Genomic DNA, 27312 nt, shown 5'->3' on the forward strand with positions numbered 1-27312 from the left:
TATACTAAATTAGATCTTTTTAGGCAGTATTCACTTGCCACATTTCAAAGCCAGTAAGTTAAATCAATATATCAGAAACCAATCAGAAATATTTAGATTAAAACTCTTCTTGTTTCTAAACAAAACAACTCTTACTCTTCTGCTTTAAGAAAATCCCAAACCTATTTCAAAAGTTGATTACAAAACTTCTACAGATTCATAAACATCCGGTCCATCTGTAACCCTCAGAACAAAGTTGTATAATTTGTATTTCATAATTTTACGTATCACATCAATTCTATAGCAACTGCAAAACACTCAGATATTTGCAGTGATGTAGGTCATGTAAGTGAGCATGGGAGACAAAGGACATGCTACAAGAAGCAACAGTTTTCAAAGTAACAGTCACATAATTTGTGGATATGTTAATACTATTCAAAAGATACACTTCAGAAGATTTGACTCTTTTTACTAAGTAAAGTTCTAAAATACTATTAAAAATTATTTGAAAAATACTGATCAGTGTTATATGAAAACAACATTTACAGGAAGTTAATGAGATTAAAACTGACCTAGAAGTTTACTTGTTGATGCTTACATAGTCATTCCCACACACCAGCAGATCCATATCTTTATCAAATGGAAAGCAGCTTTCAAGATAAACTTAACTATTATCCTGAAAGTGTAACTCTTGAGAAATAACTACTTAGACTTCACCTACAATTTGATTTATATATCGTGTTTCTGCGATCCTTGTAAGGTAAGCTACCCATAAAATGTCAGTATACCTTTCCCTGAGTAGTGGAACAGAGAAGACCCATGTCTCTGTTTGAAAATCTACAGTCAAATCCCTTTCTGTGGAGAATCAGAGCAGCTTCATCAGATGGCTCAATATCTACCTACAAATAAACAAAATAAAAAATTACTCAGAAAGTAGCAGTGCTAGAAAGACATTTTAGGACCTCATAAAATTATCATTACCTTACAGTGAGAGAGCCACTTATGCCTTAAATAATCAGTCTAGATTGAACAGTCATTTATTTTAATGTTTATAAGACTAAACATAGAAAGAACTAAACAGCAGGGTTTAGATACACAAAGTACTACAGAATATAAATATAAGTTGTTAACCAAGAAGTTCAAAGGTTAACAGATGCACATGTACAGACTCAGAATTTAAGTGTAGCTATCACAGTTGTATTAATTGGCTTGCCAGAAATACTATATGGCAAAACCAGAAACAAACTAGAAGTCATACGCTAATTACAATAGCCCATTTTAAATTCTCATTGTGACTACCTTCCATCAAGCTCTCATTTTGCAAAACTGCACTCTAAAATCTACCTCAGCTTAAGGTGCACATGAAACCGTACACCAAAATACAAATCTTAAATACATTTTATGTTTATAGATAAGACATACAGTGCTCTTGAGCCTCAACAGGCGTCAAAGAGTAAACCAAGAGTAACACACAACCTCAACTTCCTAGTCAGGACCAAATCACTAAAATCACTTAGGACAAATGGTCACAAGAATACCATATAAATGCCTCAAATCAGAATCTTGTTTTCATACGTACTTCAGAAAACAAAGTCATATCTTAGAACTGGCTGGGAAACTTCAATTTATACAAAAACTTCATTTTTTTTCTTTTACACTAAGATGTAAAAAACCATGAAATTGTACAGCAAGAATAACAGAAAAGAAATTCTTCTTCACATTATAGATGTGAACACATTACAGCTATCTGTGAACACATTATACTACCTTCACACCACACGAGTGGCACATGACAAGATGTCCTTCGTGCTGGAAACTGTTTGCTATATTGCTACACTCACCTTAGCCATTTATTTTCTATGATGCATTATTGATTTATTTCTTTTTTGTTGTTGATTTACGTTCTTCAGCTGTTTATCTTATTACGTATATAGTAAGGGCATAAAAAAGATGGTTCTATCCGCAGCCATGCCAGCTCTTCAGGCTATTTTTCTCTAATTTATTTCTGGTTTACTTGTTTTTGTCCTCATGCTTTTCTCCAAAAGTCTCTGCCATGACTTAGGTTCATTTCTGGTACTGCAGTAAGTATCTACTGTCTTGGAGAAACCTATGCCAACAAGCATTAGGCATTTTGTGATGCTTTAGCTCTTGAAGGTGTAACAAACAAAAGAGGTCTTAATCTAACAGGCGTCAGATCCAAACCAATTGTCTCCTAATAAAGTAGATCTTGGAATATCTTGATAGTACGACAAATTCATAGTATTACGTACTCATTCAGATAATAAAAAATGGTAAACTGAGAAACTTAATATTAGTGTTTTCTAAGTAAGTTCCTCATTTAAAATAGCAAAAATTCACTCAACAGTTTTTGGAATTGAAATTAAATACTTTGCAGTAAATCACTGACTGGTAAAAACTGTGCATAGTTTACAAATCATGAATAAAACGCAGTTGGAGAAGATTTTACTGAACAACATTAGCTTATAACCACCTAAAATGAGGTTTTTAATTAATGAATGGTTGTCGACAGTCAGCATATTCAAACAAGTTTGCAGTACTTAGTATCATTGATGGTTGAAAAAGTTCTTATCCTGTTATTGGAACAGTAGTACCGCTTTCTACATTAAATAAGGTAATAATGATGATGTGACAAAATTACTTTCCATCTCCAACTAAGAAATACCTGACTTGATTTTCACTGTCTCTCATGTGAGAGTGTTGCACTTGAAGGTAGACTTTTTTATGCACACACAAAATAATACCGTCTGCCTAAACATCGGAGTAGTTAAAAGTAGACATTTTTATGCACACACAAAATAATACCGTCTGCCTAAACATCAGAGTAGTGAAATATTAAAATTCATACTGCAAAAGCCTGACTTCCTATGGGGTAAATTGATGTTAAAAATGACAAGTCAGCAACGGGTATCAACACTTTCTCTATTACAGTGGAATTATCTTTTAGTCATCTGCATAATAAATGCATTTATGCATTTCATATGATGGCATGAATATTTCATCTCTTCAGTTTTTAAAATTAAATATTATCTTAATTAAGATTCAAAAGATTTAAAACAGAAAGGTAATAAACAGTTAATGACACCTTCAAGAAAAGAGTTTAGTAAGTATAAACATCTATGATATAGCAGTCAACCTTTTAGAATTCCGAGGACTATCACGCACATAGCATCCATGGGTAACAGATTAGATTATAAACTGTTCTAACCTATTATCAAAGCAGGTGTAAGACTGAGCAAGTTGCCACATCTACTCCGCATCTGCTTTAACTTACCTCTTCTCATATCATCTCTGGGTAAATTAGATTAAGTGTACGCAAGTCTAAGGAATGTCTGAGCAAGGATGAACCTAATTTACATCAAATATACATTCTAAACATGACCATGTTAACCGCATGAAAATCTGTAACAAATTTCTCAATTTTCAACAAACAATATCCTTAATCTTGTAAAACTTCACACCATTGTTAAATAACAAAAATTCCTTAACTACTGTACTATCAATTCTCTGACTGCCTTTCTTGCAAGAGCTGCCAAAGTTTGATTTGATTTGATTTGAGAAATAAAAGGCGGTTCTCACATCAGGCTTCTGGATAGCAAAAAAATTTTGCTAGGTTTTCTCATAAGCACTATCCCAGTGCAATGCTGCTAAAATTTTGATGAGAAAGAAAAACACTTTATCTGATTACTGTAAGCTAACAGACATGCATTGAAAAGTTCAAGCAACATGACAAAAATATGTATTTATATTTAGTATAAAGGGACAAATATACTCAGATTTTAAATCTTGAGGCCCAACCAGTATGTAAAATCTGTGTCAAACAACTTAAAAACTGGAGCATTATTAAAAGTTTCTTTAAATTTCATATTCCTAAGGGATTGAACTCTTACATGACAGGATCACATATCTTACAACAATAGCAATATTCCTCCCACTGAGAGGAGCTGAGTTTAAAGGGAAACTAGGAATCCTCTTACGTTTTTTCTCATTTATGCTTTAATGCATTTTCATGCATTCTGATTTCTGCCTTAAATGTTACTAATACTTTACTTTAATTTGGTACCCTTTTATGTGAAATTGTAATAAAATAATTTCTTGAAAATCAACTTCAACAGCTAAAGCAATGGAGAAGTAGTCTACATTTCTGGAAAAAACTGCATTGCGTCAATTAGCCAGAATTATGACACTTGTCATTCAAATTCTTGAAACATGGAGAAAGGAAGCACAAAGTGAGGAGAGATTTAAAAGGCCATTTTGGCATGCAAGAAATTCTTTGCAAGCCATAGCACTATTTCTGCTGTGAGGAAAAACTGTTCTGTACCTATAACGATAGTGTTCCTATCCTGTATCTACCAATAACTTTTACTTTGAAGCGCACAAAGTAATGCTGCAAGCTCAAAAGCTGTCAATCAAGTAATCATTGAAATACACAGTTGTGGACAGGGAAGAGATCATAGCCTCAAACAATCTTATACTGACTGGGATAGTGGGGCTGGTATAGCCCAGATAAAATTGTAGAATTCACCTATGCGTAGTAACATCGAACTCAAAAGAGCAGATGCAGAGCCAGCCTTCCATTTCACAGGTTTCATGGCCACATGATACAAACAAGGGGAGGAAGTTTAGGCCTCAAAAAGGGTATGTTCATGAAGGTCTGCCCCTGAACTTGACATGCTGAAGCAAACAGGTGGTATTGAGCTGGCTGAGAGAAATGAAAGGATTTTACAATGAAGTGTGGAACATACACTTCACATGAAGATTTAATTCAATACGAAGCTTCCTCCTAACTCTTCAAAGGCATAAGACCTGCAGAATCAAGAGTTATTCCACTTCGAAATTCAAAGTAAGAACAGTCACAGCTGAAGGAGTGTATGCGAAATTGAACTGCTAACAGAGAAAGTGTGAGAAAGTAAACTGATTCTTTAAGTTTTAAAATGAGGATTAAGACTGAAAATGAACTATGATAAAACAGTAGCTAATGGCAAACTTTGCAGATATTCTGGATATAATCTGAGGTTATTATAGATGAGCAGTTCTACCTCAGCCACCAGAGAGACTAAGGGAGGAGGGACAACTGTAGTTTTTTAAGTATCTAAGTATGGCAGAATTAAAAAGGGATTTCATCTAGGGTAACAGCATTGGTGAGTGATACTACAATATAGCATAAAGTTAATATAGCCACATTTTAAGAGGTGCTGAAAAACTGAAATGAATTTATACAAGAGCTGGAGGAAGAAGGATGCACAAACAGCTCTACTTCCATACTTTATCAAACAGAAAATTGAAATATGATGGTTACAATTGTGTAAGTTCCTTTGCAAGTGTCCTGGGTTTGGCTGGGATAGAGTTAAATTTCTTCCTAGTGCTGTGTTTTGGATTTAGTATGAGAAGAATGTTGATAACACACTGATGTTTTAATTGTTGCTAAGTAGTGTTTACTTATTCAAGGACTTTTCAGCTTCCCACGCTCGGCCAGGTGCACAAGAAGCTGTGAGGGAGCATAGTCAGGACAGCTGACCCCAACTGGCCAATGGGGTATTCCATACCATATGACATCATGCTCAGCATATAAAGCTGGGGGAAGAAGAAGGAAGTGGAGGGATGTTCGGCGTGATGGCGTTTGTCTTCCTAAGTAACCGTTATGCGTGATCGAGCCCTGCTTTCCTGGGGATGGCTGAACATTTGCCTGGAGATGGGAAGTAGTGAATGAATTCCTTGTTTTGCTTTGCTTGTGCGTGCGGCTTTTGCTTTTCCTATTAAACTGTCTTTATCTCAGCCCACGAGTTTTCTCACTTTTACCCTTCCGATTCTCTCCCCCATCCCATTGTGTGGTGGCTGTGTGGTGCTCAGATGCTGGCTGGGTTTAAACTACAACAGCACGGAAAAAAAAAAACAATTGAGTACAGAACAGGTTTTTTGTCTGGGTTTTTTTGGTGGTGTGGTTTGTTTTTTTTTGTAAACCTACCAGAGAACAGGTACCAAGGATTGTAAGCTGATGTTAGAATAATTAAAATAGGTCTTGTATTTAACCTTAAAAATATTTTAACAATTTATTTTATAGATGTTAAGATGCAGTAGATTTTCTTTAAGTCTTGAAAATGGAATCAGATGGATTTAACTGTATGTTTTATTAAAAACACAAATTATTGTACCCCAAACAAAGTCTAATGACCTTAAATTTAATTCTTCTTAATACAGAAGAGGCCAAAGTATATGAACCCTTCTGCTCTTAAACTTCGGGAACGCATTGAAATGTGCCCCCTTCAGAGACAGAAAAATGCACTATGCATATTATTATTGTGAAAAAACAATTCCTGTATTTCACGTTACTCAAACTGAGTAGTTTGAAGCTCTAGTTCTTGCAGAATTAACAAAAACTAATCATCACTCTGTAGTTTATCACATATATATATATATAAAAAAAATCAAAAATTACTTTCCTAGAATAAAGTATTTGATTAGACTATATTAATAAACTATATTACATATGTTTGCTCATAAAAATAGTGGTTTGACCTTACCTTAGATTGGATTGTCCTCAGATTGACTATATGCATGTCACAAGGCATGGATGACATGAGTGGAGAAAAAGTATTTAGCATCTCTGGGACACCTGAATCTGCGTATGTTGTCATTAGAATTACAGGATGATTTAAGAAAGAAGTAGTCATATGGCTAAGAAGTGAGGGAAAACTGACTGATGCCTTCTCTTCATTCTGCAAAATACAAGAGAAAATATTTGTAAAATCAATACATGTTAATACAACATCATGTCTAAATTTTGAAACCCACTTATATGATTCCATTAATTTAATAGAAAATTTTAATTTATAGACGGTCCATTTAATTACTTTTAGAAACTTCTGATCATCCACTGTTGTGGTTTAACCTGGCAGGCAGCCAAACACCACACAGCCGCCCACTCACTCCCCGCTCCGCCCAGTGGGATGGGGGAGAGAATCAGAAAAAGAAAAGTAAAATTCATGGATTGAGATAAAGACAGTTTAATAAAACAGAAAAGGAAGGGAAAATAGTAATAATAATATTAATGGTAGAATACACAAAATGAGTGATGCACAATGCAATTGCTTACCACCTGCCCACTGATGACCAGCCCATCCCCAAGCAGCAATCCCCCTCCCCAACCAACCCCCAGTTTATGTACTGAGCATGACGACATATGCTGTGGAATACCCAGTTGGTCAGTTGGGTCAGCTGTCCTGACTATGCTCCCTCCCAGCTTCTTGTGCACCTGGCAGAGCATGAGAAGCTGAAAAGTCCTTGACTAGCGTAAACACTACTTAGCAACAACTAAAACATCAGTGTGTTGCCAACATAGTTCTTGTACTAAATCCAAAACACAGCACTATACCAGCTATGAGGAAAAAAACGGATTCTATCCCAGCTGAAACCAGGACAGCATCCACCCCTTATTCCATACCGTCTACATCATGCCCAGGTCTTGTATTTCCCAATACATTCCAATTGATCACCACCACTTTTCCTGCCTTTTGATATGTACACACAGACATCATTCCCTTAGTCTAAAATGTCCATTGGGTTCATTTAGTCCATGACTTTAGGCTCCATCTGTCGTAACAGTTTTTCGAGCAGGAGAGATGTTGTGTGGTGTTGGGATTGCTGCATGCTGAAGACAATTCTGATTCCATTATCGCTGCTCTTTGCTTGGTTTCATCAAAGTTCATTCTTCATTAATCTGGGTGATTCTTACTGCAATATTGTTGATATGACATGTAGTAGTATACAGCAATTAACATCATACAATTCAGTTCATTGGCTATTTTCACCCAAAACCAAATTCCCTTGAGGTACACACCGGACTTCCCCATCTTCCTGCATCACCCACCAAGTGCACCCAGGTCCTTGAGCAAAAGCAATCCCACGAATGAGTTTTCCCTTGCCCGAGGCAGGAGTAACCCAGACTGTCTTCCCCAGCATATTTTTTATGGGCCCTACAGGGACTTTATCCTCTTCTACAGTACGTAAAACTTTCGATTGGGCAGGGCCAGCTCAATTTACAGATTCCCCAGTGTTGAGTAACCAGGTGGCTTTTGCTAAATGTGTATCCCAATGTGTAAGCGTCCCACCACCCATTGCTCTCAGCGTAGTCTTTAGCAGTCCATTGTATCATTCGATTTTCCCAGAGGGCGGTGCATGATAGGGGATGTGATAGACCCACTCAATGCCATGCTCTTTGGCCCAGGTTGTTTCAGAAATGAGTCCTGTTATCTGACTCAATTCTTTCTGGGGTGCCATGTCACCATAAGACTTGCTTTTCAAGGCCCAGTATAGTGTTTCAGGTGGTGGCATGGGGCACAGGATATGTTTCCCGCCATCCGGTGGTTACTTCCACCATGGTGAACATATAGCACTTGCCTTGGTGGGTTTGTGGGAGTGTCATATAATCAATCTGCCAGGCCTCCCCATATTTATATTTCAACCATCGTCCTCCATACCAAAGAGGCTTTACTCGCTTGGCTTGCTTGATTGCAGCGCATGTTTCACATTCGTGGATAACTTGTGCAATAGTGTCCATGGTCAAGTCCACCCCTTGATCACAAGCCCATCTGTATGTTGCATCTCTTCCTTGATGGCCTGAGATGTCACGGGCCCACCAAGCTATAAATAATTCACCCTTATGTTGCCAGTCCAGATCCACCCAAGCCACTTCAATCTTAGCAGCCTGGTCCACCTGCTGGTTGTTTTGGTGCTCTTCACTGGCCCGACTCTTGGGTACGTGAGCATCTACATGACGTACTTTTACAACCAGGTTCTCTACCCGGGCAGCAATATCTTGCCACAATGTGGTAGCCCAGAGGGGTTTGCCTCTGCACTGCCAGTTGTTCTGCTTCCATTGCCGCAACCACCCCCACAGGGCATTTGCCACCACCCATGAGTCAGTATAGAGATAAAGCACTGGCCATTTTTCTCGTTCAGCAATGTCCAAGGCCAGCTGGATGGTTTTCACCTCTGCAAACTGACTTGATTCACCTTCTCCTTCAGCAGTTTCTGTAACTTGGCGTATAGGACTCCATAGAGCAGCCTTCCACCTCTGATGCCTTCCCACAAGACGACAGGACCCATCAGTGAACAGGGCATATTGCTTCTCATTTTCTGGCAATTTATCATGCAGTGGGGTCTCTTCAGCATGCGTTACCTCCTCCTCTGTTGATATTCCAAAATCTTTGCCTTATGGCCAGTTCGTGATCACTTCCAAGATTCCTGGGCAACTGGGGTTTCCTATTCAGTGCGATCCACTTACTCCACGTAGCATCGGTTGCATGATGTGTAGAGGGGACCCTCCCTTTGAACATCCAGCCCAGCACCGGCAGTCGGGGTGCCAGGAGGAGCTGTGCTTCAGTACCAACCACTTCCAAAGCAGCTTGAACCCCTTCATATGCTGCCAGTATCTCCTTCTCAGTTGGAGTGTAGCGGGCCTTGGATCCTCTGTATCCCCGACTCCAAAATCCTAAAGGTCGACCTCGAGTCTCCCCTGGTGTTTTCTGCCAGAGGCTCCAGGTAGGACCATTCTCCCCGGCTGCGGTGTAGAGCACATTCTTTACATCTTGTCCTGCCCAGACTGGCCCAAGGGCTACTGCCTGAACTATCTCCCGCTTTATTTGTTCAAAGGCTTGCTGTTGCTCAGGGCTCCATTTAAAATCACTTTTCTTCTGGGTCACTTGATAGAGAGGGCTTACAATCAGGCTGTAATCTGGAATATGCATTCTCCAAAAACCCGGAACGCCTAAGAAAGCTTCTGTTTCCTTTTTGCTAGTTGGTGGAGACATGGCTGTTATTTTGTTGATCACATCCATTGGGATGATGACATCCATCTTGCCATTTTATTCTTAAAAGCTGGATCTCCTGTGCAGGTCCCTTGACCTTACTTTGTTTTATAGCAAAACCGGCCTTCAGAAAGATTTGGACCATTTTCTCCCCTTTCTCAAAAACTTCTTCTGCTGTGTTGCCCCACACGTTGATGTCATCAATGTATTGCAGGTGTTCGGGAGCCTCACCCTGTTCCAGTGCGGTGTGGATCAGTCCATGGCAAATGGTAAGGCTGTGTTTCCACCCCTGGGGCAGGCGGTTCCAGGTGTACTGGACACCCCTCCAAGTGAAAGCAAACTGTGGCCTGCACTCTGCCGCCAAAGGGATTGAGAAGAACGCATTAGCGATATCAATGGTGGCGTACCACTTGGCTGCCTTTGACTCCAGTTCGTACTGAAGTTCTAGCATGTCCGGCACGGCAGCACTCAACGGCGATGTGACTTCATTCAGGACACAACAGTCTACTGTTAGTCTCCACTCTCCAGTAGACTTCCGCACTGGCCATATGGGATTGTTAAAGGGTGAGCGAGTCTTGCTGATCACTCCTTGGCTCTCCAGTCAACGAATCAGCTTATGGATGGGAAGTAGGGAGTCTCGGTTGGCATGATACTGCCGCCAGTACAGCGTTGTGGTAGCAATCGGCACCTGTTGTTCTTCAACCCTCAGCAACCAAACAACAGAAAGGTCCTCCGAGAGACCGGACAAGGTGGACAGTTGTTTAATTTCCTCCGTCTCCAGGGCAGCTATACCAAAAGCCCACCGGTACCCTTCTGCATCCTTGAAATACCCTCTCCTGAGGTAGTCTATGCCAAGGGTGCACGGAGCCTCTGGGCCAGTCACAATGGGGTGCTTCTGCCACTCATTCCCGGTCAGGCTCACTTCGGCCTCCAATACAGTTAACTCTTGGGATCTTCCTGTCACTCCAGAAATACAAATGGGTTCTGCCCCTTTATAGCCTGATGGCATCAGGGTACACTGTGCACCGGTGTCTACGAGAGCCTTATATTCTTGTGGCTCTGATGTGCCAGGCCATCGAATCCACACAGTCCAGTAAACTCGGTAGTCCCTTTCCTCCACCTGGCTGGAGGCAGGGCCCCACCAGTCCTGGTCATAGTATTCATTACTCACTTCTTGTAAATACGAATCAAAAATTCCTTCATTACAATCAGAAGTAAGATCAGTCATTCTACTCTGTCTGGGGAGCTATTCACTGGAAACTGGACCGTCATGAGACAGGTTTTTTCTGGAAACTGGAGCAGCTATTTTCCTGGGAGAAGCCCCTTGCGTGATTGTTCTTCCTTGCAACTCACGCACCCGTGCCTCTAGGGTTGAGGTAGGTTTTCCATCCCACTTCCTCATGTCCTCTCCGTGGTCATGCAGGTAAAACCACAGGGTGCCCCGGGGTGTGCACCTTCTATATCCTCTCTCTTGAACAGAAGAACGCTGACTCCTAATGGCTGAGATACTGTCCATACAGGTGGAGAGTAGGATCTATCCTCTTTGAGTTGCTGGACCTCCCGAGACAGTTTCTCCACAGCCAAGATAAGGGAGGAAGAGAGACTTTCTTTGTATTCCCAGACTTTGCCAACCACTTCATCCACTTTCGGTGCTTCTTCCTTTTTTCAGGAGAGTATTGCCAACGAACTGGTGCATATGATGCTGGTGCACTCTGTACCAAGTTCCACCACGTGGGTCACGTGCACTTGACTTCATCTAGGTCTTCGGATAATTGCTTCTTGTCCAGGTCACTATAAACCACCTCCAGCAAGCCTAGTTCTCTCAGGTACTGGATACCTCTCTCCATAGTGGTCCATTTGCCTAGGTGATATAAAACATCTTCCTTGAAGGGATATGTTTCCTTCACACTTGACAGGAGTCACCTCCAGAGGCTGAGGACTTGCGTCCCTTTTCCAATCACTTTGTCAATGTCCTCTTCCCTAGAAAGGGATTCCAGCTGTTTGGCTTTCTTACCATCCAATTCCAGAGTACTAGCCCCACTATCCCAGCATTGGAGCAGCCAGGTGACAATGTGCTTGCCTGGACGACGGCTGAAATCTTTCCGCATATCTCGCAGCTCACTCAAGGATAGGGATCGGGTGGTTTCCGTCTCGTTTACGAGTTCTTCCTCCTCCTCCACTTTTGATGGCCCTGCTTTTCCATCATCCTTTTCTAGACGAGCTGACTTTCATTTCCAAGATTTCTTCTTGTGTATAGGGGCGACTGATACCAGCATGGGTCGGTTCTCTGGTTCAGCCGCAGTGGATGTCGCTGGGGTTTGAGTAGCTGCGGTGCTTGTTGCCAGGGTTTGAGTAGCCGCAGTGCCTGTTGAGGGGGTTGGACTAACTGCAGTGCCTGTCGCCGGGGTTTGAGTAGCTGCGGTGCCTGTCATAGAATCATAGAATCATTAAGGTTGGAAAAAACCTCTAAGATCATCGAGTCCGACTATCAACCCAACACACCATGCCCACTACACCATGTCCCTAAGCGCCTCATCTACACGTCTTTGAAATACTTCCAGGGATGGTGACTCAACCACTTCCCTGGGCAGCCTGTTCCAAGGCCTGACCACTCTTTCAGTAAAGAAATTTTTCCTAATGTCCAATCTAAACCTCCCTTGGCACAACTCGAGGCCATTTCCTCTCGTCCTATCGCTAGTTACTTGGCAGAAGAGACCAACACCCACCTCGCTACAACCTCCTTTCAGGTAGTTGTAGAGCGCGATGAGGTCTCCCCTCAGCCTCCTCTTCTCCAGTCCCAGTTCCCTCAGCAGCTCCTCATAAGATTTGTTCTCCAAGCCCTTCACCAGCTTCGTTGCCCTTTTAGACACGCTCCAGCACCTCAATGTCCTTCTTGTAGTGATGGGCCCAAAACTGAACACAGTATTCGAGGTGAGGCCTCACCAGTGCCGAGTACAGGGGCATGATCACTTCCCTACTCCTGCTGGCCACACTATTTCTGATACAGGCCAGAACGCTGTTGGCCTTCTTGGCCACCTGGGCACACTGCCGGCTCATGTTCAGCCGGCTGTCAACCAGCACCCCCAGGTCCTTTTCCTCTGGGAAGCTTTCCAGCCACTCTTCCCCAAGCCTGTAGTGTTGCATGGGGTTGCTGTGACCTAAGTGCAGGACCCGGCACCTGGCCTTGTTAAACCTCATACAGTTGGTCTTGGCCCATCAATCCAGCCTGTCCAGGTCCCTCTGCAGAGCCTTCCTACCCTTGAGCAGATCAACACTCCCACCCAACTTAATGTCAGCTGCAAACTTACTGAGGGAGCACTCGATCCCCTCATCCAGATCATTGAATAAGACGGGCCCCAGTACTGAGCCCTAGGGAACACCGGCCCTCATGACCGGCCGCCAACTGGATTTAACCTCCATCCACCACAACTCTCTGGGCTTGGCTGTCCGGCCAGTTTTTTTTACCCAGCGAAGAGTGTACCCGTCTAAGCTGTGAGCCACCAGCTTCTCTAGGAGAATGCTGTAGGAGACAGTGTCAAAGGCTTTAGTGAAGTCCAAGTAGACCACATCCACAGCCTTTCCCTCATCCACTAGGCGGGTCACCTGGTCATGGAAAGAGATCAGGTTGGTCAAGCAGGACCTGCCTTCCATGAACCCGTGATGGCTGGGCCTGATCCTCATCTGCACATAGCTTGTGAGCGCCCTCAAGATGAACCTTCATAATCTTCCCCAGCACCGAGGTCAGGCTGACAGGCCTGTAGTTCCCCAGATCCTGCTTCCAGCCCTTCTTGTAGATGGGCTTCACATTGGCGAGCCTCCAGTTGTCTGGGACCTCCCCTGTTAACCAGGACTGCTGGTAAATGATGGAGAGTGGCTTGGCAAGCTCCCCCGCCAGCTCCCTTAGTACCCTTGGGTGGATCCCATCCAGCCCCACAGACTTGTCCAGGTGGCGTAGCAGGTCGTTAACTGCTTCCTCTTGGATTGTGGGGGGTTTATTCTGCTCTCCATCCCTGTCTTCCAGGTCAGGGGGCTAAGTACCCTGAGGATAACTGGTTTGACTATTAAAGACTGAGGCAAAGAAGGCATTAAGTACCTCAGCCTGTTCCTCATTCTCAGCAGCAATGTTCCCCCCCCGCATCCAATAAAGGATGGAGATTCTCCTTGCTCTCTTTTTGTCAGTAATATATTTGTAAAAACATTTTTTGTTATCTCTTATGACAGTGGCCAGATTGAGTTCTAGCTGGGCTTTTGCCTTTCTAATTTTCTCTCTGCACGACCTAACAAGATCCCTGTACTCTTCTTGAGTTGCCTGCCCCTTCTTCCACAAGTGGTAAACTCTCCTTTTTTTCCTGAGTCCCAGCCAGAGCTTCCCGTTCAGCCAGGCCGGTTGTCTTCCCCACCCATTCTTTTTACGGCACATGGGGACAGCCCGCTCCTGTGCCTTTAAGACTTCCTTCTTGAAGAACGTCCAGCCTTCCTGGACCCCTTTGCCCTTCAGGGCTGTGTCCCAAAGGACTCTTTCAACCAGTGTCCTGAGCAGGCCAAAGTCTGCCCTCTGGAAGTCCATGGTTTTGCTGACCTCCCTCCTTACTTCACCAAGAACTCTATCATTTCATGGTCGCTAAGCCCAAGAAGGCCTCGCTGGGGTTGGAGTAGCTGCAGTGCCTGTCGTGGGGGCTGGAGTAGCTGCAGTGCCTGTAGCTGGGGTTGATGTCTGGACAGCATTCCTAAATAGTTGTTTAACCCTACAAAAGACCTGAACCACATTCAGGAGACATAGCAATAGGAACATGCTTGTTTGAATATCCCAAGGATATTCAAAAGTCTCAAGAACTGTTGTGGAGGGCTTCATGAAGAGGATAAAAGAAAAAAGAGTTTCTGAAGATATGAAAGGGAAGGTGAAGGAGTGGGGGAAAGTGTTCCCCCCTGCTTCCCCCATAAATTAGTTCTCCGAGGAGAAAAAAATTATTCATAGTTTGTGAGAGGTGGCTCTGGAGGTACGGCGATGACAGCAATGCTGAGTACAAATACCAGATTAGATTCACGACCAATAATTTCATCACATTATAAAAGCGTTACACAGTGCAGCAAAATGGTAACCTTGACCCAGCTCTGAGCAATGATAAACAGCACAGAACGGAATATACACTGCAAGTAAGGCATTACATAACACGACACTGAGAGCCAGCCCAACAACTTTGAGAGCCAAAAAATCAACATTGTGACCAACAACTATTAAACCAATATAATGAATGCCTATAACAAATTTACCTTAATACTCTTTGGATCTGTCATTATCTCAATACTTCGAGCCCCACGTTGGGCACCAGAAAGGACTGTTGTGGTTTAACCCAGCAGGCAGCCAAACACCACACAGCCGCCCACTCACTCCCCGCTCCGCCCAGTGGGATGGGGGAGAGAATCAGAAAAAGAAAAGTAAAATTCATGGATTGAGATAAAGACAGTTTAATAAAACAGAAAAGGAAGGGAAGATAGTAATATAATATTAATGGCAGAATACACAAAATGAGTGATGCACAATGCAATTGCTCACCACCCGCTCACCGATGCCCAGCCCGTCCCCAAGCAACAATCCCCCTGCCCGACCAACCCCCAGTTTATGTACTGAGCATGACAACATATGGTATGGAATACCCCGTTGGTCAGTTGGGTCAGCTGTCCTGACTATGCTCCCTCCCAGCTTCTTGTGCACCTGGCAGAGCATGAGAAGCTGAAAAGTCCTTGACTAGTGTAAACATTACTTAGCAACAACTTAAACATCAGCATGTTATCAACATTATTCTCTAAAATCCTACTAAATCCAAAACACAGCACTATACCAGCTACTAGGAAGAAAATTAACTCTACCCCAGCTGAAACCAGGACATCCACTAATTCTCTTTTCTAGTACTAATGTTTTTACAAATCACTAGTACATCTTTCAAAACTATCATTACACCATACCTCATTTTACACCATTCCTCAGTTTTCTGTTAGCCTTTGATGTGTAAACAATGTAATTTAGAGAAAGAAACTAGCTACTATTTTAGCAAGTTGCTCCTATTTATTCAGCATCTACTTGGATACTGACAGCCAGCTAGTCTTTTGCGGGCTTACTTTTCTGCATAAATTTCTTATCTATTTTTTTCAGATTCATCTAACTTGTATTCTACATCCCTCCTTCTTTTTAAATGTAATTTCTTAAAACTGTTTTCTGGAAGAAATTGCAACTAGTATCTTTGTTTTGGTCCACAATGCAAAAGATTTCTTTTAGCAGTTTTATTTCAACATCATGACAGCAGGAACTGAAGGGACTCTCTTCCAAGATTTTACAAGTTTTGTACTTTCCCAGGTTTTGTATTTGCAGTACTTTTACATGGCTGCAGAAACCGTGTTACAAACCCGAGATGACTAAATCCTACATATTCACAACAGCTAGTTAAAGCTGCATAGAAGTCAGAAAAGAAAACAAAGGAACTTTAAAAAGGCAATTTCTGTTTTAGAATGTCAGTGAAGAGAAGGTAGAAATGGGTGAAAACTTACTTTGCTCTTGTTTTTCCTTGCATACTTAATCAGATAAATCCCTGCTTGTTTACAGTTAAACAGGTGATTTTTAGTGAAAACTTTGCAGAAAGTTTATGGAAAACATAGTATCTTAAGCGTTGATATCTTAAATTTGCATTTTATGATAGGTTGAAAATATGGAAATAAAATATAAATGGGAGATACTTAAAGCAGAGGGGAGGATTGTTTATCAGCTTATAATGGACAACCATAACAGTAATTCCTGTTCTAGAGTGCATATGCATGTATGCATATTTATTTATACGTCTGCAGTAGCATTAAATACATCTGGCAGTGTAGCAATTGAAAATATGCCAGAGCTGAATTGATGCAAGATGATAATTTCTGTTTTATTCTTGGTGCTTTTCTTAGTAATGACTAACACTGTTTGCCTCTTTCGTAGCTACTAAGCATCAAGACTAGTATTTTATAGATCTATTATGACCCCCAAATTACTTTCCAAAAATGGTAATAGTTGATAGTTGTGGAGGATTGCTCCTGCATGCGCCTCATGACATTTGTTTACATTGAATTCCATCTTCCACTTTACTGCATGCTTAATCAGTCTTGAGTCCTCCAATTCCTCAGTCAGCCTTGATTTTTTTTTTTTTTTTATTACCTTGAATAGTTCAGCATCACTGGCAAACTTCTTTGTCATGATTTTCTTCTTTTCCAATTAAACTATGAGCAAGCTTGCTCCAAGTACAGCGAAAGCTAAAAGTCTTCAGTTCAAGTGACTGCATGAACGCTCTACCCACAGGAAAAATGTGCATATACGTGTTCTTTCAAAGAAGTATTCACTGTTTCACCCCACAAGGAACACCATTTACTCTGTTGCCATACATGTGCTCAAGTCAGTCAAAACATTTTATCGTCAGTTTTCTTACTATTATTGAATCTTATTTTTCTGTAAAATACGTTGATTGCTTGCATCTAGGAACTTAAAAAAGGTCTTCTAGAATATCTTACACATAATTACACATAAATAAGTCAAATAATTTATTCATCCTATTATAATATTTAAAACAAAAGATGTGTCAAAAGCCCTTGCAACTGGTTCCTAGTTCTAAGCATGTTACCTGAGAACAAGCAGAAGACAAAAACTACTGTCCAGCAACAACAGTTATTTGAGATCAGTTTTTCACATGCACTTTTAAATAATGGGCATTCAAACTCAAAGGTTTTGAGATCCGAGATTTTGCCTAAACAGAATTCACGTTCATCCACTCCCTCTTCTACTTTCAACCATTGCTTAACATACACTACAAACATTTTGAAATAAGAAGTGCATGCCCCATATTCAACACAGTTCCCCTCAACTCCCGATTTCTCAGATTTCAGGGACTCGAAGGAGTTGGAAAGAGGAAGATGGGTGAGCCTTTTTTTTTTTTCCCTAAATGTTTTATCTACATGCAAATTCTCACTGTAAGACATCCCAAAAACTCACTTGGAGAAGGGCCACAGTTTGTTATGGGAAGAGTGACTGAAAAATCATTCTACTAAGTGCAACTTTATGCCTGGAAGTACAGTGCTTGCTGAAAACAAACAGAACTCATTTAGACGTCCTCATAATTTCAGAAACAGATGTTCCTCAGAAAATGCCACCAAGGTCATTTGAGATGAAAGACATGAGATATTTCTGAAAGCTTCTGTTCCGTGTACAGAAAAATACTGTGTACATAAACACAAGCATGACATCCATGGGTCAAAGCCTTTCCCAAATCCCAGAGGTCAGAAGTGCAGGAAAAAATACAAGGCAAGTTTGTACATTGGCTGACATGAAAGTAAAAAAATTGCCCATGGTAAAAATACCAGATAAATCCTCTGCCTAGTCTAGGAAAAGATAGCACAGCACAGGTCAATCTTCTAGGACAGAATCCTTCAAAGACTTCTCTAAGGCAAACAGAAGTAATGTGAATATAAAAGGTGTTTTTAATATAAAGCAGTAATGTATATTGCAGTTGAGAAACCAGGAAAGATGGAAGGAAAGATATTGGAAACTTTGAAGAAGAATATGGGTGGGAGAGAATCATTTACTATTAATGGACAATGGGACAAAATTCTCAGATAACCCATAGCAGAACCATCAAGAGCGGCTCCTCAATTCCTAGATTCTGGAAATAACTGAGGATTGCAAAGAAACAGTGTCTTGAAGGACTCTGGCAAATGTTAGAACCAGAGCTGATTCAACTTGGCTCATTTTTGCACCCGCTGTGTTTACATGTCTTCTCACAGCCACAAGCATTATGCTTAAGCATTATCCAAAATTCAAACTTTGAAAAGCTCCACTTAGGTGGAGATTTCATCTTGAATCTTGTATTCCACTTCTGGAATGACAGGCAGTTTTGGATGACTGCATCAACAGAAGTAGTGCAGTCATTCAGTGAATCTATGTAATAGCAATAGGAATGGAGAGTTCAGCAGGTGTCAAAAGCTGCCAGGGAAAAGGGGCTTTACAAACACTGTGAAGACAACGCTATCACAGAAGATCCAGAAAGGACACTTCAAATCCCACACCCCCCTAGGTACATCACAGTCACGAAATGATTGGAGTCCGTCTTTTCCCTCTCAACCCAGTGATCCAAAATTTAAACAGGACGCTGGGGAAAGAGAGAGATGGGAAGGGTTTGCACAGACAGATAATGCATTTGGAAGAATAGTTACTCTATACGCACATTCACTATGTGGGTGGCTTTCAACAGTACCCTGCTGATGCTAAGTCAGAAGACGTAGTCCCACAGTCTCCATCTAATTAAAGTACCGCTCTCTCAAAAGTGGCATCATTTCTTCAATCTCAATGACAGTGTTTAGTACTCAAAGTGTGAATGGAGCTCCACTGGCAGCCTTACAAACATTATGTACTGGCAAGATTCTGATGAATGCCACTGATATAGCTGGATGCTGGCTTAATGAGCTCTAATAAAAGCAAATACTGCCTTTTTAACTACCTTACAGCACATTAATACACAGTTATCCAGTTGGAAACTGTCTGTGTTGAAATACAACCCCTTGAATGACTGTGTAATAGATGTAAACAAATACTCATACAGGATCTTTCCTTGACATCAAAAGTAAGGTGAATAATTCTAAACTTTTAGTTTTGAGGAAAAACAAACAAACCACACGCCAGCATAACCTTAGGTTACAATTTGCAACAAGTTCTAAGAACAGCCTCATCTATAAAAAGTGCCCTTATATCAGAAATGAGCTATTTTATTGATAAATTGAGGATGGAACAGATTAAGAAAAGACTGGTTTCTGGTAAGAGTTTAAATTGAGGAAGTGAGGTCCTTAATAAGAGAGGAAAAACACTAATTAGACTCTTAAGAAATCATTCAGTAATTGAATGGGAGAAAGAAATGGAAAATACTGTTAAAGCTGAAACAGTTGATAGTTGGACTTCAATTGAGCTAAACAGAGAAACAATTAACTTTTCAACACAGACAGATAGTCTAAAACTTCCCATACGAAAGCAAGGAAAGGAAACTGAGGCAGACAGAATATCAAATCACAAATCTAGACTATTTATTCCTCCTCTAAATTGTTCTCTGCTATGAACAACCCTAGTCAGGAAAGAAATTTAATTATAACTCCAAAACCCCACAAGAATTCAAACTATCTGACTAAACATGCTGAAATGTGGATGCTGACTTTGGACGTCAGTGCATTCGAATAAAATCTGGAAACAGACAGAATTCTGGGCCTGCTAAATCAAGGGATGCAGATCAAAATAGTCTGATACCAAACCACCTGGACTACTCCTAGAAGGAAAAAGTCTCTCACTCTCTCTCGTGTTGTGTGAGGAGACAATTTTTGTTAACTTTCTCTGTCACAGGTTCAGAAAACCAACTGGCAGCACTCTTCAAAGAAGAATGTTTCTGGACTGGAAAATCTATCTGTGGAGTAAAAAGACTCTTCAGAGCATCTCTAGTCCCAAAACATAGGGAGACAATATTATTAAATATCTCTCAATCATAATCTAGCAACTGACAGCAACCAAGATGGTCAGCCAAAGAATCTAAAGCTTCCCAAAGACAAACATGGAAAGAAAAATTTGTTTCTTTCTGCACAATCCAAAGATTGACAATCCATCTGCATGGTTGATGAGATGCTGCTTCTACGTGAGAAACTGGCTGGGTAATACTGTGCTAGCTTGCTTATAGGTGAGAAACGTAATGGCAGACAATATAATTGACTATGTGAATACGCAGTTTTACAACACATGACAAAAATAAGTGACAGGTAAGGACAGATGCCTTAGCTTTAAAATTACATACATTCTTCCCCAAATGCAAACATCTTGAATCCTTAATTATGTAGAGTGCTCCCCATTTGAGGAAGGAGGGGCCTGTAAACAGGAAGAAAGTGATAAAATTGCACAACATTCTCGCACACACATTGCCCTAAAGCTCCCAACTTGGAAGAGAAATTTAGATTTTATTTGGGACTGATACTAACCAAATTCATGAAATTGACATCAAGCAGTAAATGGTTTCAACTTAGTTGCAGGCTTTACACACAAGACTGGCTGGCTGTTACCTCACCAAGTGAAAATCAGATGCACTTGCTTTAAATTAATCCAAAGTTGCACGTTGTAATACAAAAAGAATAATCAAAAGTCTGACAAGTTCTAGAAGTCCTCCCTTTCTTCTGAGGTCAATGTCTGGAGCTAGATTTTTGTGTGCCTGTAAAAACTCCTAGTGCTTTTAAGAAGGAAAGGAGAAGGATGTTAGATAATGGGGCTTGGATGAATTCTTCTGAGGTGAAAAATTCCTTTTCAGTGTCCAAGAGTGCAATGCTGATGTAACCACGTGTCAAAGAAAACACCGACCATCATTTCAAGCAGCTTTCAAACTGGCTAGTGGTTGCGGAGGGTATTTTGTATGGAAATCAAATAAGGTGATAGGAAGATCTTCTCTGACCAGTGGGATCCAGAACACCTAAGACCTCAAAGCTGCACAAGAATCTCCAGCAGAGCAATTTTCAGGTAATCTCTGTAAAAAAGCAGGTCCTCTACAATGAATTAGACTTTTAGGGAGGCCTGGATAAATTGCAACCAGAAATAACAGCCACAAATGTGAGTACTGAACAGGCAGCTATCCTGAAATCTTACAAAGACTATAAACAAGAATACTGATGCCGGATTATTTTCTGCTATACTAAAGCATCAGTCTTTCCTGAAATCCTGCAAAGATATAAGGGGCAAAAATCCTGAAAAATATAAGGATTAGATCTGCCTGAATTGTTCATATGTACATTTTTGTCAACACTGAAATATTCATCAGTTTTGCACATCAAAGCATAAATTCTTTTGGCAACGTTTCAAGTCCTTTATTGAGAACTATGATCTGGAATGTGTAGCGTTTTTTGATAACTATTGAAGTGACCAGCAAAGGAGGACTCAACTGAGCAGACAAAAATTGGTATTACCTCTTTACCTGTGGGAATGGAAGATTTTCTATCAAATTCACTTGGAGGCTGTTACGCTGGAAATGCATTTCTGCCACACTAGGTGATACGGGTCCCTGGAGGCTGATTATAGAGGAAATGAAAATTCTGAGGCACTATAAAATATCCATGAGGCTGTGAGCTGGTTCAGAGCAACTCTAAAATTACTACAGAGTTTCTGTACTGCCTGTGAATTGTTAGCTGGCACTGAGACTGCAGGTGAGGGAATCCAGGACTGCTACAAGTAACCAAATCCAGGGAAATTTGGACCCGCAGGAGGAATTCTTCCCAGTCTGCCACAGGCAAATTTGGTAGTCTCTAAGACTAGGGGACTCCTCTCATCCCAGGTCGATAGATGGGAGCCTGCTGTGGTTCTGCTCCTCCAAGACCAGGCAGGAGAAAGGCAGAGCATGTATTCCCTATAGGCATGCACACACAGATGGCCGGCCATACAAGTGAACAGAGAGCAGCACCTTTATCAGCACCCACATAAACACAGAGCACTTGGGTGACATAAGCAGAACAGACAATCCGAACCTGATTGTGATTGTGCCCTCCAGCTGATCAGGTCTGAAGTTCACTAGTCAAAGACCCTCACTTTATTGATTCACAAGTACACTCAACAACAACTGATCCCTCAAAAATCATTGTGGACTTTAAGTCCGTCTGATATCCAGGCCTGAACCTTAAGCCTTTTAACCATTCACCAGCTCAGACTTCACATCCTTCCAGGTGCCGGCTGCCTACCCGTCAGCTTGAAGTTTGCTAACAGTTTACATGCACACAGAGAAAATACAGGTCTTGCCAGCAACTGGCAGACAGTTGCACTAGTCCCTCAGTCGCATGGTCCGTCTCTCTCTCTCTCCCCAAGCTTCCTAGTCTTACCTGAATTTGGCTAATGGCTCACACAGATTCAGAAAAGGTTGTGCACCCATACAGAAACCAGATTTAGTAAGAATACAGGATAGGCTGTGGTGATCAAGCACTGGACTTGATCAGACCCTTTTATGCCTATTTTCCCCACTTGTTCCACCTCGATCCTTCTCTTTCTCCTCCTATGTCCCTTCCACTGAACATCCCATTACAAACCTTTTTGTTTGTTTGTTTTTAAAAAAAAAAAGTGTCCAAAATTCTCTCTCTCCTCCAAATCCTGTGAGCCCTGGACCCCTTTAGGAAATAATGCCCTTAATCTGCATAAAGTGATTTCTGCTGAATTGTCTTGTTGGGTTTCACACCGGGAACAATCTAATCTTCCTCCTTTCATGGTCTCAGGAGGAGCCGGTTCAGCATGATCCATTCCTCCCTGGTTAGGTTCCTTCACTTCCTCCACCTATCACTGTTTCTTCGATGACTGTGAGGTCCTTGCATTTAATTTAGTCTTTAATCAGATGCCATAATAGCAATCATGTTCTATAAATAGATCATTTGGAGAACAGCTGCTCGCTGGTCTACGGAAGACTGCAGATGGCAAAGAAACTAACTAGTCACCATGGCCATAAGCACACCACCATAATTACCGAGATTGACAACTATGCAACCATCAGTATAGTTGGATGAAAAGGATCACAAAAGCAGATAGCATGACATGCTTTTCTCAATAATAAAAGTATTTTATACTTCAGTTATAGCCTCTCCCATCAATTTTATTTCTTCTCTTCTAATTCTTCTTACAGTGTTTATATTGTTCAATAATGCTGCAGAAGGAAGGAGGAAGGACTTAATGCCTAAATAAATAACCCATGCTAGAGTTGTGGAAGTGACATGGTGCTAGATTTTGTTTCCTGTTTACTGGGAAGAGCTTATCCTGTCCCTAATGATGGCAGAACACAGGGATCAGAAATTTTCTGGAGTTCTGCTTTGATGAGAAAGGAGGTCACCAAACTGATGATAAAGACAGAAACTACACAACGGTATCTCCTAACTTTTGTCCTCCAGAGTTCTTGCTGCTGATGGAAACTGTTTGTTCCATGTGCAAAGAGATTATCCCTTGAGTTATTTTACTTGAGAATACAAGAAGCCAGACTTGCAGACTTTCTCCCTCCTTTAAGAAGGATTCTGCTGTACCGCCAGAGCTTGCAGCAGGAACAAGTAGGTCTTCCTAAAAGTGGTGATACAGAAAGGTTTAAATTTCAGACCTCAAACTGCACCAGCTCAGAAAACACCTTAAAAAGGCCTGCCCTCTTCCTTTGGTGACTTATATGGGCTAGAAGTGGAGAGACCAAGCTTGAATACTATGCATACTACTGAAGTAAAATACTTTTCTTTCTAAACAGAGCTGGCAAACAAGTACGCACAAATGAAGACAAATAAAAACCACCGAAGGAAAGTAATTCACTGTAGAAATGCACGTACATACACAAAAAAAACACAAAAGAGACATAGCTATAAGTCCAGAAATCAGAGGAAGGCAGTGCTCTGTACTACCTCCTTCACCATGAGCCAGCTACAACAAGTGGCTGCTGCCCTGTTGTAGGGTGAGAACATTCCCTCCCTACAGCTTTGGAAGTATCACATAAATGGAGCTTGGAGACAAATCTGTCTTTACTTAGAACCTTTGTGCAACACATCTTTGTCACAGTGTCAAGAAAAAAACAATATTTGAAAGAAATTAAGCTGTAAGGTGCCCTGGCATAAAAACAAGGACAGTGCTGGCCTGAAAGCAGATAGTATTTGTAGGTAAGTAAGAGATGGAAAAACTGTTCTTGAGCAGCAGACACAAACTTCCAAGGCCAATGGCATCCTGGCCTGTATTAGAAATAGTGTGGCCAGCAGGAGCAGGGAGGTGATCATGCCCCTCTACTCAGCACTGGTGAGGGCGCACCTTGAATACTGTGTTCAGTTTTGGGCCCCTCACTACAAGAAGGACATGGAGGTGTTGGAGCATGTCCAGAGAAGGGCAATGAAGCTGGTGAAGGTCCTGGAGCACAAGTCTTATGAGGAGCGGCTGATGGAACTGGGGTTGTTTAGCCTGGAGAAGAGGAGGCTGAGGGGAGACCTCATCACGCTCTACAAATACCTGAAAGGAGGTTGTAGCGAGGTGGGTGTTGGTCTCTTCTCCCAAGTAACCAGCGATAGGACGAGAGGAAATGGCCTCGAGTTGCGCCAGGGGAGGTTTAGATTGGACATTAGGAAAAATTTCTTTACTGAAAGAGTGGTCAAGCATTGGAACAGGCTGCCCAGGGAAGTGGTTGAGTCACCATCCCTGGAAGTATTTCAAAGACGTGTAGATGAGGCGCTTAGGGACATGGTGTAGTGGGCATGGTGGTGTTGGGTTGACGGTTGGACTCGACGATCTTAGAGGTCTTTTCCAACCTTAATGATTCTATGATTCCAGCATAAGAAATACAGTATCATCTATAAAGTAGTAGCAGTAATAGTAATTTAAATGTAGAGTTTTAAGCAAAGCTGGAAAGAACTAACACATACCTGAATCCCTCTTCAAATAAAACAAGAAATAAATGTACTTCCCTTACTAAATATATGTGGCCAGGCTCTAAAGATGCATTGTGTTCCGTGTGAGAGAAAGAGTGAAATGTCTTTTTTCTTCTTCTGTGGCCACCATAAAACCCCAAAACTTTAAAGTTCAAGATTTTGTATATACTTGACGAGTTCACTATGGTCATCATAACTGAAAACGATATTAGAACATCTGAGGTTGTCACACATGGGCTTCTAAATGGTAGTAGTTAAGCCAATGTTGAGTTTCTGCTTTTTTGAAATATCAAGTTAATTATGCTTGTTAAGGTGTAGTTATACATAGCATAGCAATGTACAGTACAGTACATAGCTACTACGTGAAACGTACACATGCATTATAAATATGAACACCAAGTAAGTGGCAAATGCACCTCAACCAGCCAGAAATGGCTATATCACCAAGCATATATTTTCAGAGAAAGTGGATACTGACAGATATTTAATAAGAAAAAAAGAATGGTTGTATGTGGTAGAAGAAAAGGAGTTTGATTATCTGCCACATATTTGCGATTTTATTAACTGCCTGTATCATTGTTTCTCTAAGCAACCCCCCCGCGCCCCAAACTATAGCAGCTATTTGAGCCATGGAATCCTGGCTCTCTCCTTGAGACTAGGCTATAAATCCAGTTACGTAATTGAGCAAGTCAAGGCAAGGTATGCAACAGGAATCTGAAGAAGCAAGTGTGTGCCTGTAATGGCATCTTTTCTCCAGCTATGTCATTGATGAAATAAAGATATTACCACTTCCTATAAATCCTACTTCATTCATATTCTTATACTAATATAACACACTAAGGCCTGGAAAATAAAAAGGTATCAATGTTTATTTTTAACAAAACTTATAATAAATGTCAAATAAGAGTCTATATTTGCAAAAATAAAGAAACATTTACTCTTTTGACAAGCAAGTATTGATAACTGTACTCAGTTTCATCCTTAGCTAAATAATAATATTCCCTTGAATTTAAAAATTAAATGCATTCAGTTCTTGCTTAACAATCTGAGGAAAAAGAAGAATGAATGTTAGGAGAGAAGTCAAAAAGATATGCAGAGCCAAAAAATGCTTGCAAGGACAAAGTAAACATATAAACAGAATTTGTTGTATCTAGTAGGAGGAGAAAAAGATGTATATAGAAATTGTATCAAAACACAGTAACAACATCAACAGAGGTTTGAGGGACACAGTTGTCAATAAATCAGGTGACTATAATGTAAAGTGAAATTTGCCCAGCTCTTACTACATACATAGCTTACTTAATGAACAATACTGTCATTCTGAATACAGCTTTTGTAGTATCCAGCTTTGGGGGTGTGTGGGGGGAAATTTCAGCAAAACAAATCAACTGAAGTCTTTTGGACAGAGGCAATATCAGCATGAGTATTTACTACTGGCTAGATGAGCTAGAATTCAGGAGCCAAAACCCAGGTAACATTAGGATTAGGGACTTGTAGAATACAGGCTACCTGAGTATGCTAGTGATTATTAAGAATTCTACCTACTCACTGGACAGGTCAATCTTACACTTCAGGACTTCTATGTGGTTTAACTCTGCCATTAAAATATACTGTTCAAGGTGGGGTTGGGGAAGGAAAAACGATTTCAGAGATTAAATTAAAAGAAACTTCTGGTTGATACTGTCATAACAAAAAAAATCCGCAGTAATTACACCAAAGTGATGCACATTTATTTTAATTTATTTTAATTAATTTTAAAGAATTGCACGTTCTACACTTCACACACTCTCCTTTTATGGGAAAGTTTCCCAAAGAGCACAAAAAATCCTATTCTTCAGAACTGTTTTTAAGAAAAGACAGAATGAATTACTTTGGAATGCACTTCAGCTTGTATTGGCAAAGATGCCAAGTGATCAAAACTCCTGTAGCTCCTATGGTTCCTCAAGTCAATAACAAAATAGGGCTTGACAACAAAATTAGGGCCAGTGTATGAGTCACACTGCAGCCGATTACATATATAAACTGCATATAATTTCTTCATAATTTTTCTGTCAGGGATATTTTT

At 40.9% G+C, this 27312-nt stretch overlaps 1 protein-coding gene across 1 annotated transcript in view; it reads right to left on the minus strand.

The window, feature by feature from the left end:
* The window catches only part of MAN2A1 (mannosidase alpha class 2A member 1), a 132459-nt gene that overhangs the window by 3175 nt on the left and 101972 nt on the right, over positions 1-27312 (minus strand). Inside the window, exons 20-21 of the mRNA XM_075138210.1 lie at positions 6519-6713; positions 768-878 (exon numbers count right to left, since the gene is read on the minus strand). Coding sequence (XP_074994311.1) covers positions 768-878; positions 6519-6713 — 306 coding nt within the window. The remainder of the gene's footprint in view (positions 1-767; positions 879-6518; positions 6714-27312) is intronic.

Source organism: Calonectris borealis, chromosome Z (genome assembly GCF_964195595.1).
Source record: "Calonectris borealis chromosome Z, bCalBor7.hap1.2, whole genome shotgun sequence".
NCBI lineage: Eukaryota > Metazoa > Chordata > Aves > Procellariiformes > Procellariidae > Calonectris > Calonectris borealis.